We start from the raw sequence: 13,591 nt of genomic DNA on the forward strand, positions 1-13,591 counted from the left end.
TTATATCCATACGCTTACAAGGAAGCCCAGTAAATACCACTATCATTCAGATATATGAACCAACAACCAGAGCCAATATTACCATAGCTACTTTATTTCATTGTGTTCCATTTTACTGTTGCTGTTGTGGTTATGTGCCGTCAAGTCACCTGTGACGCATAGCGACCCACTGTACAACAGCTCTGAAGCCTGCCCTGTCCTGAGTCAGTCTCACTGACTCCGACACCCCTATCCCCATTGCCCCAGTTACTGTGTCAATCCATCTCATCCGGGGGTCTTCCTCTCCTGAGCTGTCCACCCTTCAGAGCATGATGTCCTTCTCCAAGGACTGGTCCCTGCTGGCCATGTGCCCAAAGTATGTGAAATGGAGCTTCAAAATTTTAGCCTCCAAGGAGAAACTTGGTTTCACCCTCTCCAAGACAGACCTATCACATATACCATGACATGTAGTTTTGTTCCCATTTTACATGTGAAAGGAATTCAGAGAAGTTCAAGAACTTACCCAGGTGTCAGAGCCAGCAAGTAATGGAGTCAGGATTTGAATCTAGTTTTCTTGGATCCAAATTCTACTTTGAAGTAGGTGGTACAACCTCCTGACTTAGTGGCATCCACTTCCATAAATAACTTGCCTCCAGAAACCCTATGAACCTGGAGAGAGGACGAAAGTCACACAAGTGTTGAGGACTCTCCTTCATAGGGTTGCTATGAGTCGCCTATGACTCGACGGCACTTAACAACAACGACAACGACAACCTCCTGACTCGTCCTCAGGGTCTACATTTGGTCCCCAGAACATATGATCGAATTGGAAAAGGAGACCTAAGGCGGAAAAGGGAAAGCTGGTATAGATTCATAGGCCAGGCTCTGGCTCACGGCCCGTCTCCTTTCACTGGGTGGAAGGACAGGTGCTGTGTGACTCCAGTAAGAGGATTCCTCTTCACTCAGTGATGATGGTGACATCTTAGAGCCCACATTCTGCTTTCCTTGTTCAAGGTGAGTCCTTACTCTGCCTACGTTCATGATGCAGCCCTGCTTTACGCTCGAGCAATGGAGGTGATGGTAAAGGCTGGGGGAGACTTCCGGGACGGGCGGCAGCTGGTCCAGCATCTGAAGGGCTCCAATGGCACTGTGCCGCAGGGTAAGTGGCCTGAACTGCTGACGGCCTGGCCTCCTGAGCTTTGCCCTGCTGTACTGGCAGCTAACGGCCTCTTTAGACTGGCCATCACTGTTGTACACAACTCATAGAGACCCTATGAACAAAAGACCTGAGCACTTGTATAACTTTCATCATTTCTCCAAGTTCATAGAGTTTCCGGAGGCAAGCTGCTTTGGAAGTGGTTGCCAATTCTGCTCCCAAGTTTGTTTTAATCAGGGAGCTCCGCCAAACATTGTCCGCCATGGGTAACTATTATCACATTTGACACATCAGTGTCACAGTGTTCAGCATCATAGTAACCACGAGTTATCTCTGTACAGCAAATAGACAGACCAGTGCTATACCACTGTTGTTGTTGTTAAGTGACATCGAGTCGCAGGCGACTCATAGTGACCCTATGAAGGAGAGTCCTCGATGCTTGGGCGCCTTTCATCCTCTCTCCAGGTTCATAGGGTTTCTGGAGCCAAGTTATTATGGAGGTGGATGCCACTCCTCCTTCCAAGCTTGTTTTAATCGGGGAGCTCCACCCCACTGTCTGTCCGCATTGGGTAACCAACCACTAACGCATTTGACACATCAGTGTGACAGTGTTCAGCATCATAGTAACCACGAGTTATCTCTGTACAGAAAATGGACAGACCAGTGCTATACCACTAGCTTCATAAAAATTTTGATAAAAAATAAAACTCAGGAGTATGTGATCTCTGTCCTGGGTTCACACCTAGGATCCCTCTACTCTGCTCCCTGAGGGGACTCTTGGCCCGACTTGTGACACAGAAACTGCTAGTGATAGCATCCCTCTCACCTTCCTTTGCTTGCAGAGGCACGTGGAGATTCGTTACCATCATTGTGAAAACAGACCACTCGCCTTAGTCTTTTTGTGCAAGTCTTGCTTGTAAGACAGAGATAACATTTCTTATCAGATATAATAGAATTCCTGGGTGCTGCAGTTAACCTTCTTAGCTGCTAACTGAAACTCTGGGTAGTTCAAGTCTGCCCAGAGGCACACAGGAAGAAAGGCCTGGAAATCTTCTAAAAAAGAAAAATCAGCCATTCAAACCCCTGCAAAGCCCGGCTGTACTCTGGATCATACAGGACAGCTGTGAATCACCATTTTACCATGTTTACTGTGTTACCATGTTGCTGCTGGGTGCCTTGAAGGTGATTCTGATTTATAACAAAACTATGAGACATGGTAAAACCAAGAATCCCTGGTGAAAACAGCTTCTAATCAAAAGGTCTCTGGTTTGATCTAACCAGTGGCTTCACGGTAAAGAAACCTTGTGGCCTGCCTATGGGGAAATCACAGACTCCAAAATGATAAACCTTACGGAGCTTCTTGGTTTTACCAGGCACAGTGATAGTAACCAGCATTTTGGAAGGTTTACCTTTTTCGCAAAGCTGTGTGCCAAAAGTTTGTGTGTTCTTTCATTTGGTCCTCACACAGCCTATCAGGCAGGTGGTCTCACTGCGCCAATTGTTGGGAGCGTTAAGTGATTTAACTGAGGGTAGAAAGTTTCTATACCTTACCTAAGATAATAGCGCCATTAGGTGGTGTAACCGGGATTTAGACTAAGGCTTACCTTTTATTAGAATTCATGCTCTTCATGGCTGCTTAAAATACTGAGGAGACACTGAATCACTGAATCGTATCACATGCTTGGCACATGTTGTCATGTGCCACCGAGTCACCTGTGATGCACAGCGACCCTCTGCCCTATATAACTCTAAACCCTGCCCTATCTGGAGCCACTCTCACTGTCTCAGACTCATACTTGTTGCTTATTCTCTTTCTTTCTTTCTTTTTTTTTTTTAAGGCTTATCACTCACTTAATAAAATGATGGCTTAACATGTTGTCTGATTGCGAGACTGCTGTTTGGAGCTTTTATAGACTTCTTGTTGGTACCACGGAGCTGGCTCACAGCACCTTCATACAACAGTGAAACTGGCCTGGTTTTGCGCCATCACACAATCTCTGCTTTGTTTGAGGCCATTGTTGTCATTGCTTGCCTTGTTAATGCTCTTCCTTCTTCTCATTGACCCTCTGCGCCCATAGGTCATGTTTAACCTGTCAACAGACCCTCTCCAGGTGAAAACATCATACCACCTCCTTTCCCTTCTTCCTCCTCTCCCTTCCAGACCTTGAGCCTTTTGTGTAAGACAAAAAATGAGATCCGCTCTCTGAGTGCATCCAGTTTAATCTTCTCTGTCAAGTGAATTTCTTTCCTCCCCCCTACTATTTTAGAAATTCCTGATTCAGGACTTAGGGGAGGGTGTGAAGGGCAGAAAGATCATTTGGCAGAATCCACAGCTCCTTAAATGTGGTTACTGGCGACCTGAGAGGTGGGGAAGGTAATTCTGTTGATCCAAATCAGGTGGTTATCATTTTGAGCCCAATGTTCCTCGCTGCCCTCCTGACTCTGCTCAATCTCCCTTTTTTTCCAGGCATTACAGGCCCTGTGCATGGTGTGGACTCCCAGGGAGAAAGATCCATAGGTGACCTGGTCTATGCCCTCCAGAAGTCAGGAAATGGGTCTACTTTTCTTCCTTTTCTTCACTATGACAGCGCCCAGAAAGTCGTCAGGTACTGGTGGGGCCTATCTGTGAAGCTCAAACAGTTAACGCGCTTGACTGCTAATTGAGGAGGTTGAGGCTTGATTCCACCCAATGATGCCTTGGGAAGAAAGGCCTGGCAATTTACTTTTGGGAAATGAGCCAGTGCAAACCCTACAGAGCACGATTCTGCTCTGACATACACAGGGCCACTGTGAGCTGGAATCAGCTGATTCCTGGAATCAGGAAAATGCAGAGAGAGATCTCATTGTAGGAAGATTCCGGGATGAAGGAGGGTCCTGCTGGGGTTGGAGGATGATCTCCAGACACTTAGAACTCTGAGACCAGACTCATCATAACTGATGTTCTACCCTTAAGGAGACCTGGCCCTTCTGTGAAGCTTGACTACTTTAGGTTGCAGTTTGGAAACTGGTACCCCTAGCTCCACCTCCACCACCCCAGGACTCCTGTAAGTCTCCTTGGAACTGGTTCCCACTGACAGATTGACTTGGGATTTCTTTACCCAAGCAGAGTGCTCCAAAATTTAGAGCATGTGTTGGAGTGCAGGGCTAACCACGTGACTGGCAGTCAATGATCAAATTGACCTTGACAGTCTGATGGCAAAACGGACACATGGGCACCAAGATCTAAATACTACCGTGGGCTCTCCATCCCCCAAGCCCCAAACATGTCACTGTTCAGGCGACTCTACCCATGGTGACCCCAGTTTGCAGAGCACTGCTGCATGATGGGGCTTCCTTGTCTGTAAGATTTACGGAAATGTTTCTTCTGCACTGCCGCTGGGGGGGTCTGAACCACCAGCCTTTAGGTTCATAGTTAAGTGCAAACTATTTGTACCACCTGAGGACCCTGGAAAGAGCTTTGTTTGGGGCAAGAGGAAATTCACTAATTTATTTCCTGGTAGTAGGAAATAAAACACAGAACAAAGAAGCTTAAAATTTCCTTCCATTTCTGCTCGCCCCACAATTACCACACTTAATTCTGATCAATTTGAGATTCTTTCTCTTACTTTTATGAAATTTTAATATACCATAAATGAGTCAGCTAAGGAAACAAAATAGCCGCGGCAAACAGATCTCCAGTGTTCCAGAAGGAGGCACAGGGTCTCATCTGGGTGATGAGAAGGTGTCATCTAATGAGATCTAGAGCAAGGCTAGGGGGTGGAAATCCCAGAAAACTGGAGAATTGGCACTTTCCCTTTCCAGTAGAAAAAGACATGATTTAAATCAGGAGACCAATTCAGCTATTCTATCCAGCAAGCACACATTTCTCTTCTGTGAGTTAGGTGACCTGAGAGCTGGATTTGGAGAGTTTAGTGAGATTGGAAATCAGATCAGTGAAAGTTTGAATGAAGATACCAGGGTCTACTTAAAAAACCACACAAACCAAAACAAAACACGTGTGATTTGGTTGCTGCAGACACACCTGAGGCAGTGACAATTAGAATAAACTGAATGAGCTATCTCCTGTCTCTTTCTTTAGACCCATGAGGAATTTCTCCAATATTAGTTTGCCCCATGGTTCTCTTCCTGAAGACAGACCTGACTGTGTCTTTTACAATGAGCTCTGTGATGCTGACCCTACTTTTACAGGTACAGTTGGGGTAATGGGAGTAGGTGTGTCAGAGAAAGTGAGGTTGGCACAGGACAGAGCAGGGTTTAAGGCTATTGTACATAGGGTTGCTTTGAGTTGCAAGTGACTCCATGGCACATAACAACAACAACAGCATGGCCACTTAGAGAAGTTGGCATGAAGAGCTTGTCTGTGGCAGAATTCCTTCACTGTAAGACCATTGATGTTCTGAGCTGGGTGATTCTTTGTTGTGTGTAGAGCCAATTCTGTGAACTGGAGGGTGTTTAACAGCATCCTTGGCCTTTAAACACCAGGTGCCAGTAACACCTCTTTAGTTGTAAAAACCAAAATAGTCTCCAAATTCTGTTGAGTGTCCCCTAGAGGGCAGAATCCAGTCCATTCTCTTGAGATGGAACCCTGGTGGCCTAGTGGGTAAGGCATACTATTCAAATCCCCCAGCTCCGCTGCAGAAGAAAGTGGACAGACTCTTCCTGTACAATATACAGCCTCGAAATATCTGATGGAGGATCAGCTATCAGTCAGTTCTGATTTGATGGCATATAACAAAATTTGTGTTGCGAGACACTGTTCTAGGGAAACTTGGCTCAGGATCTTTATTTTGGAAAGGGTAAGAACGTGGGCAGGGGAGTTCTGCCCTGTGGTTAACAGTTCAGTCCCTGGAGTTAGATGGATCATACCTAGAGAACGACCCTAAGGCCAGCATGTCCTAAATTCCCTGCCATCCAGTCCACTGGGTTTCCAAGAATTGTAAATCAAATACCAAATGATTGGTCATTTGGATTTAATTAACAGCCATTTGTGGGCTGGAAGCCTCTTATTTAAACCAACCAGGACCCAGTGGGTGGGCCTTTGTGATTAAAAATTCAGTGGGCCTTAGGGCCACAGGTTCTTGGTCCTGGTGTGAAGACTGATTTGCTTTTGAGTTACAAACTAAACTGGCAGTTTGTTGTGTTCTCTTCAAAGAGAACATTGTTCAAATGGTACAGCATTTGTCTGTCAGTTTGCTGTAGTGAGATAACTTGTGAGTTGCTGGGATACTGAAAACTGTGCCACTGGTGTGTCAAACGCCATAAAGGGTACTACTGCTGGATAGGTTTTAGTAGAGCTCCCAGATTAAGACAGATAAGGAAGCAGGATCAGCCATCAGCTTTTTAAATAACAGGCCTTTGAAAGCCCTATGCTCTGTGAATGCTGCAATGGGCTCTAGTGTGTCAGGAAGTGTGAAGATGGCACAGGATAGGACCAGGTTCAGATATGTTGTTCATAGGGTCGCTATGAATTATACTTGACTTGAATGACACCTAACAACAACAACAAAATTGTTATAGGAGAAGAACATCTGTCTTTCTCCAATGAGCAGTTGATCAACTCAAACTGCCAACCTTTTAGTTAGCATTGTAACACTTACTGCACTAGCCCACTAGGGATTCTTAAGGAAAACACACAGTAGGTGGCTAATCAAAGGTGATGGTAGCTTTAGACATTATCATCATTATTACCTCCACAATGGATGGTTCTACACATCTCCACAATGGCATATAGGGGAGGTGGGAGCCAAGCTGTGAAGAGGGCAAGATCCTTGGAAGAAAGGACATCTGAGTGGACCTAACAGAGCTCTCCTGGGGACTGGGCAACTTTTGGGAAGCATCTGGTTAGCAGAGCCATGCTGGGCTGAGGGTACATTTCCCTCTTGGTGTTAGGCTGCTCTGAATAATTGTATGGTTCTATTGTCAGGTGTGACTGCCATGATCCTCAAGCTGACCAGCTTGGTAACTGTCTTGGGAGCTGCCATCATTGGCCTGATTTTAAAGATGCAGAAGAAAAGTGGCGGAGGCAACATAAAGACAAATGGCAAATCAATTATGATGACATCATCATTCTGCCCCAGCGCAAGGTGAGGCCACCTGGCCCAGGCATCCGCTCTCTTGGTCATTGCTGGGTGTTTTTGGAGGAGGTGAGGACAAGGAAGAAGACACTGACTCATTTCAAGAGCAGGAATTTGATGAGGATGAGAACAGTGATGGTTCAGAGGTAGAACTCACTTCTGTGCAGGAGACCTGGGCTCAACCCCTGTCTGTCAGTGGAAGAGTGCATGTTGTTATGATGCAGAACAAGTTTCTGTAGAGCTCACAGGCTAAGACTAGGAAGAAAGGCCTGGTGATCAACTTCTGAAAATTAGTCACTGGAAACCAGCAAGTGTATCACAGCATCCAGTCCACAACAGATCATGAGAATGAGTCGGATGGGGCAGCGTTTCAGTCTGTTGTTCATGTATTTGCCATTATCAGAGGTGGCTGTGTGAGAACTGACTTGGAATTAGCTAATACTAATTAATATCTTAATAACAATGACGAGGGAGGATAGAAGGAGAATTGATGCTTTTGAGCTTTGGAGCTGGAGAAGAGTGCTGAGGGTGCCATGGACTGCTAAGAAAACAAACAGATTCATCCTGGAGAGGATTAAACCGGGCTGCTCCTTGGAGACAAGGATTCTGAGGTTTCGTCTGACATACTTTGGTCATGTTGTAAGGAGGGACATGTCCTTGGAGAGGGACATCATGCTTGGGAGTGTGGAGGGCAGGCGCAGGAAGGGAAGGCCCTCTGGGAGATGGATTGATTCGGTGACTGGGACAATCAGGATGGGTGTATCAGAGACAGTGCGATTGGCACAGGACAGAGCGGAGTTTAGGGCTGTTGTACATAGGGTTGCTATGAGTCGCAAGCGACTCGATGGCACATAACAACAACAACCTTAAATCTTACAACCTTATACCTGAGTTCTATTTCCGGGATGCTGCTTACTTGATTCTCTGAATTTGTAAGTGTTATTGAATAGTCTTTGAAATTCCCTTCAGCTCTGTTTCTCTGAGTGTTTACAAAGTCACATATCCTGGTCAAATAGGAAAGTGTGTCCTGATCAGTGTTTATTTTCAAAACCACAGGAACACCTTTATCCCAGCGATGACTTAAACTGTGAGGCTCATTTGCTCAATGCTTGCCTGTTGCATCCACTGTATTCAAGCCTAGAGTCTGTACTGAGTCAGGGCTGGGTGCAGAGATCCAACCACAAGAGAGATGGGGACAGAATGGTGAGCCCTGCAGTGGGATTGCCACAAGTCCCTCACATCTGGAAGACTTCAGAAGGGAAATGGCTTTGGGGAGGCATGGGCTTGTTAAATGCTAACAAGGAGAATATAACCCAGGGTATTTTGGACTTGGGCAGTTCAAGGACTTGAGATGGGCTCAAAAGTTGGCAGACACCAAGTCAGGGAGGGTTGTTTCAAGATGCTAAGCCCAGGAACCTGAGATCTGTTGGTAAAAATAATTTCAGAACATTTCTGGGATTCTAGAACTTTTTCTGATTTCTGAATTGGAAGATGAAGTGAATACCCAGCCCAGAGCATTCTGAGCTGGTCCCTTCCCTCACCTGCTTTCTTCTCTGTAGTTATAAGGTTAGGACCAGAACTTCTTTGAAAAAATTCCTCTGCCTTTAACGATGTTCTTTAATGATGATTAAATGCTTAGTTATTAATTGAAAAGCCAAGTGTTCAAACCCACCACTGCCATAAAGATTGTGGTCTAAGAAAAGCTATAGGCCAGTTCTACTCTGTTAGGGTCACTGTGAGTCTAACTGGATGAATATGCAGCAGTAGAAGCAACAACAGTTGTAGGATTGCTAGGTGGACATTCAGGAGGGTGATTCTGGCCCTAGGACGTACAGGTGGGTAAGTGGTAGAGCAGGAACTTGAATCTTAATCACTGCCCTCTTCTGTGCATGGTGGTCCAGACAGCAAGGATGACGAGCGTAGCGGCTGGGAACTCATACTTCAAGGACAACAAGACCAACTCATGTCCTCACTCTCCCTCATTACTGATTCTGGCATGGGGTTTCCTCCTCCATAAAATGCACGGCTCCTTCAAGACGTGGCCATGCCTTGTCTCGTGTTTTACAGCCATCCCAGAGGGGGACACCCGTGTCGAGAGGGAACCACAGTAGCATGTCTAGTGTGATGTTTTCTGGGCACTTCAGCTTCTTCGGCCAGCAGGGGGATGAGCTCTCATATGCGCCCGTAGGACTTTACCAGGTATGTAGCTACGTACAGGGCTTAGCATGGTTCGTCACATATCTTTTTCTGTGGGGCAAACATTCTAGACAGAGGGATATTCTTGGCACAGTGGTTAAGTGCTGCTGATGGACACGCTGATGGTTCAAATCCACTAGCTACTCTATAAGAAAAAGATGTGGCAGCCTGTTTCTGTAAAGATTATAGCTTTGAAAACCTTATAAACCTCCAAACTAATCTCACTGCCATCAAGCTGAGAGTCTAGAGCAAACCTACAGGATAGAGCAGAACTTCTCAGAGTTTCTGAGACTATAATTCTACCACTTAATCCACCACATCACCAGTGTGCCTGTTGAAACCCTCTGGGACAGTCTACTCAGCCCCTGAGGTGGTTTGGGGGCACAGAATTGACTTTATGTAAAGGGTTTGTTTGGCTTTGCTGTCCACACACAAAAGCCTTGATTTGATGTTCTTGTAACTGCCATGTGATGGTCTTATCACTAGGTCTAGGTTAGGACCTGAGGTTCTGGCAAACTCCCCGGTGATTCCTATGCTGCTAGTTATGGCTGTATTTTGAGGAGCATGATGTTTAATCTGTATTCAGATCTGTCTAATAGGCATTTCTGGGATGACAGGAATGTTCCTGGTTTGTACTGACAAGCTCAATGACACAGGGATAATGCACTTAGTGGCTAACCAGGAGGTTTGTGGTTTGAATTAGCGGCTCTCTGAGAGAATGGCGTGGCTCTCTGCTCCTGTAAAGATGACAGCCTGGGAAACTGGACTGGACATTCTACTCTGTCCCATGGGCCACTACTAGCTGACTCATCAGTGGCACCAAACAACAGCCACTTGTTTCTGCATGTGCATCAGAGGAACTGAATTGCCAATTGAATTCTGATTGATTTCAATGTAAGTAACTCCTGTTAGGTGCCCCATTGGACAGTACAGACCTCCAGCTTGGACTATTTCATTCCTGGTTCTTGAGCACCGATGGCTCCACTGGTGGATGTTGGCTCCTGAGACTCTTGCAGTATGAACAGTGGCAGCTGCTGAAAGCGGAAGCCTTAATTCCCACTGGCCTCGGACCCCACTCCCAGACCTTGACAGTTGCCTGCACTGGGTAGCTCTGGTGGTGTAGTCTGTAGCGAGTTGTGCTGTCAACCCAAAGGCCACCTGTTTGTGGTGGTTCAAAGCCACCAGCGCCTCCAAGGTGGAAAGATGGGGCTATTTCCTCCTCTAAAATCTGAGAAATCCACAGTTGTCCTGAGTTGGAACTGACTCGACTGGCAGTGAGGCTGAGTTATTGAGTGAAGTAGTATTTCAGGAGTTCAGATCCCCTGAGAGGAATGAATGTAAAGAACAGAAATTTGTATTTAACCTTGAGGTCCTAAGCAGTAGGGGTAGAAAGCTCCAAGCTAGCGAAGATGGATACATCCTAGGCTCTGGTCAGGTTTAGCAAAGATTAAAGTCTAGGCAATCTGAAATTATTTTTTTCCTAAAAGTTTATTTACTTGGGTTTAGAAATGAAAGTCATCCTGGGATTACCAAGGACTCAAAAGAACCACCATTTAGCTTGACAGCCTTAGTTAATGTGAGCTCTAAGGGCAAAGAGTCCAAATTAATGAGATGAAACAGAATGGGTAAAGATAGTGAAAATAGTGACACAATGAAGTATGTAACCAATATCATTGAACTGCACAGTTAGAAATCTTAATGGCTATACATTTGGCTATGTATATTGTCATCATAAATAAATATTCTTTTCTTTAAAAAAAGAACTACCATTTGGAGAAAAGTACATGTTGTGATCAATAGCCATTTAGAAAAGAACGTTAGCACATCTGCCATACATCATGCCCCTCCTCTTCCTTAAGCATAGTCATGGGCTATCCTATGTCAATGGTTTGCACAATAGACTTGTTCAAACTCTAACAAAGGACTCAAGACTCTCTAGCATCTAGGTCTCTACTCTTCCGGATCTCTGGTCTGTCTCAATTTTGAGCTCATCCAATTGGCCTTATCAATTACGGCATGTGTATGACATAGTGTGACAGTGCCATGACTGCTTCCCTTTGTCCCATCCCTCTGGACCCTTCTTACCCTGAAAAGTTCAGCTTAAGGGACATCTTTTCCAAGATGACCTTCTATCCCACATGGGTCTCTTCCTCCTTGGGACTCCCAGGTCAGTGTTGTGTCATCTGTAGTTAATCCCACACTGCCAAGAGGCAGATCTTGGGCTGGTAAATATTTGACTTGTACTGACAGATTCCATCTCCTCTATCTAGCTTTTTATACATTGTAAGTCCTGGTGGTGATTAATTAAGTGACTCTATAAAAGCTAACGTGAAGAGATAAAAACAGAAGGAAATGAGCAAAGAAGGCAGAGGAGTTCAGCACCATGTAGAGAGAAGAGGCAGGAATGAAGTATGTCTTTGGGGCTCAGTTTCTTAGACTAGGAAACTCCTAGAGACAGGAGACACAGAAAGAAAGCTTTTCCCTGCAGTTGAGACCATGCATTTAGACTTCTAGCTTCTTAAATTTTGAAAGAATAAATTTCTTTAATAAAGGCTATGGTCTTTGCAATCACTTGCTATATGTCAGAGAGTTGGACAATGACTAGGGAGGATAGAAGGAGAATTGATGCCTTTTCAATTGTGGTGTTGGAGAAGAGTATTGAATATATAATGAACTGCTAAGAAAACAAACTGGTTAATTCTTGAGAGGGTTAAACCAGGCTGCTCCTTGGAGGCAAGGATTCCAAAGCTTCGTCTGACATACTTTGGACATGTTGTAAGGAGGGACCAGTCCTTGGAGAAGGGTGTCATGCTTGATAGGGTGGAGGGGCAGTGCAGGAGAGGAAGACCCTCTATGAGGTGGATTGAATCAGTGACTAGGGTAATTGGGGTGGGTGTGTTGGAGACAGTGAGATTGGCACGGGACAGGGCAGGATTTAGGGCTGTTGTACATAAGGTCGCTATGAGTAGCAGGCGACTCAACAGCACGTATCAACAATAACAACAAAAAGAAAAATAAAAAAGCCCCCAAAACAGCCAACTAAAAACCTTTTCAGATAATAACAATCTACTAAACCCCTAATACGTACCAGGCATCATGTTAAATCCCTCAAAATCCCAAATGCATCACCACGGAGTTGACTGACCCACAGTGACCGGCCACTGGAGTCCCCCCTCTGAATCTTTAGGGGAGGAGACTGTCCATTGTTCTCCAGGGAAGCAGCCGGTAGATTTGAACCACTGACCTTTCACTTAGCAGCATAACACAGACCACACTGTGCCACCAGAGTGCCTTATTAAGTGTTCATTTAATCCTCACATTAATCCTATGAGATACCAGAAACCAATCGTGTTGTAGGTTAGTGTGTTCTGACTCAAAGTGACCCTGTAGGATGGAGTGGCATTTCCTAGAGCTTCCAAGGTTGCAAATACTTATGAAAACAGATGCAGAGCTTTGTTCTGTGGTGTGGCTCCTGGGCTCGGGTCACTGACATTTAGGGTAGTAGCTGACCACTTACTCTCTGTGCCACCAGGGCTCCTTTGCTATGAGAAAATATTATCCAAGTGTTTCCAAAGCCCATTTACACGTGAGGAAATGGAGTCTCAGAGAAATTACATTACCTCCTCAAGGCTAGGCACATGGTGGTAGAGCGGTGCCTTGAACCCAGGCACTTGACTCCAAACTCTTAAGACCCAACATTTTCACAACAAAGTAACATTGCTATATAATAGAAATTATGTGGAACAGTGCAAGATTGCTTTTACATGTGTCAAGGGGATGACTTCCAAAAGAGGGCCAGAGGCCTCTTCGAGTAAGAACCAGAAAGTTCTGACTCGGATATACAAGAAAGACACCAATACCAAGTGAGAGCAGGAGAAAGAAACTGAGGTTTATTAGACATTCATAACAGACTATGAACGGGTCAGGGCAGACTAACTTCATTTTTATCTTACAAAAGGGTTTCTATATCTTTTGTTAGCAGGGAGTGGGCTTTAAACAGCTGATGGGGCATTCCTTTTAATGGGTGTATGGTGACTTTGGCCATCTCCTTTTTTTTTTTCTTTATTTGTAGTTAAAATAAATTTTTTTTTGCACCATCAGTATCTCTATTGTCCTAGGCTACCTCAGTGGCCAGGGTCATATTCTTTAAAATTTTTTTAATAATTATATTTTATTAATTTTCATA

General features: G+C 45.0%; 1 protein-coding gene across 1 annotated transcript in view; it reads left to right on the top strand.

Moving 5' to 3' along the window:
* Positions 1-13,591, top strand: part of LOC102865440 (guanylate cyclase 2G-like) — a 60,549-nt gene that overhangs the window by 18,614 nt on the left and 28,344 nt on the right. The window contains 5 exon segments of the mRNA XM_006880168.1: positions 994-1,138; positions 3,603-3,741; positions 5,214-5,323; positions 7,136-7,218; positions 9,277-9,408. Coding sequence (XP_006880230.1) covers positions 994-1,138; positions 3,603-3,741; positions 5,214-5,323; positions 7,136-7,218; positions 9,277-9,408 — 609 coding nt within the window.

The sequence above is a fragment of the Elephantulus edwardii genome, unplaced genomic scaffold (genome assembly GCF_000299155.1).
Source record: "Elephantulus edwardii isolate Elephantulus edwardi_28Jun2011 unplaced genomic scaffold, EleEdw1.0 scaffold00006, whole genome shotgun sequence".
Taxonomy (NCBI): Eukaryota; Metazoa; Chordata; class Mammalia; order Macroscelidea; family Macroscelididae; genus Elephantulus; species Elephantulus edwardii.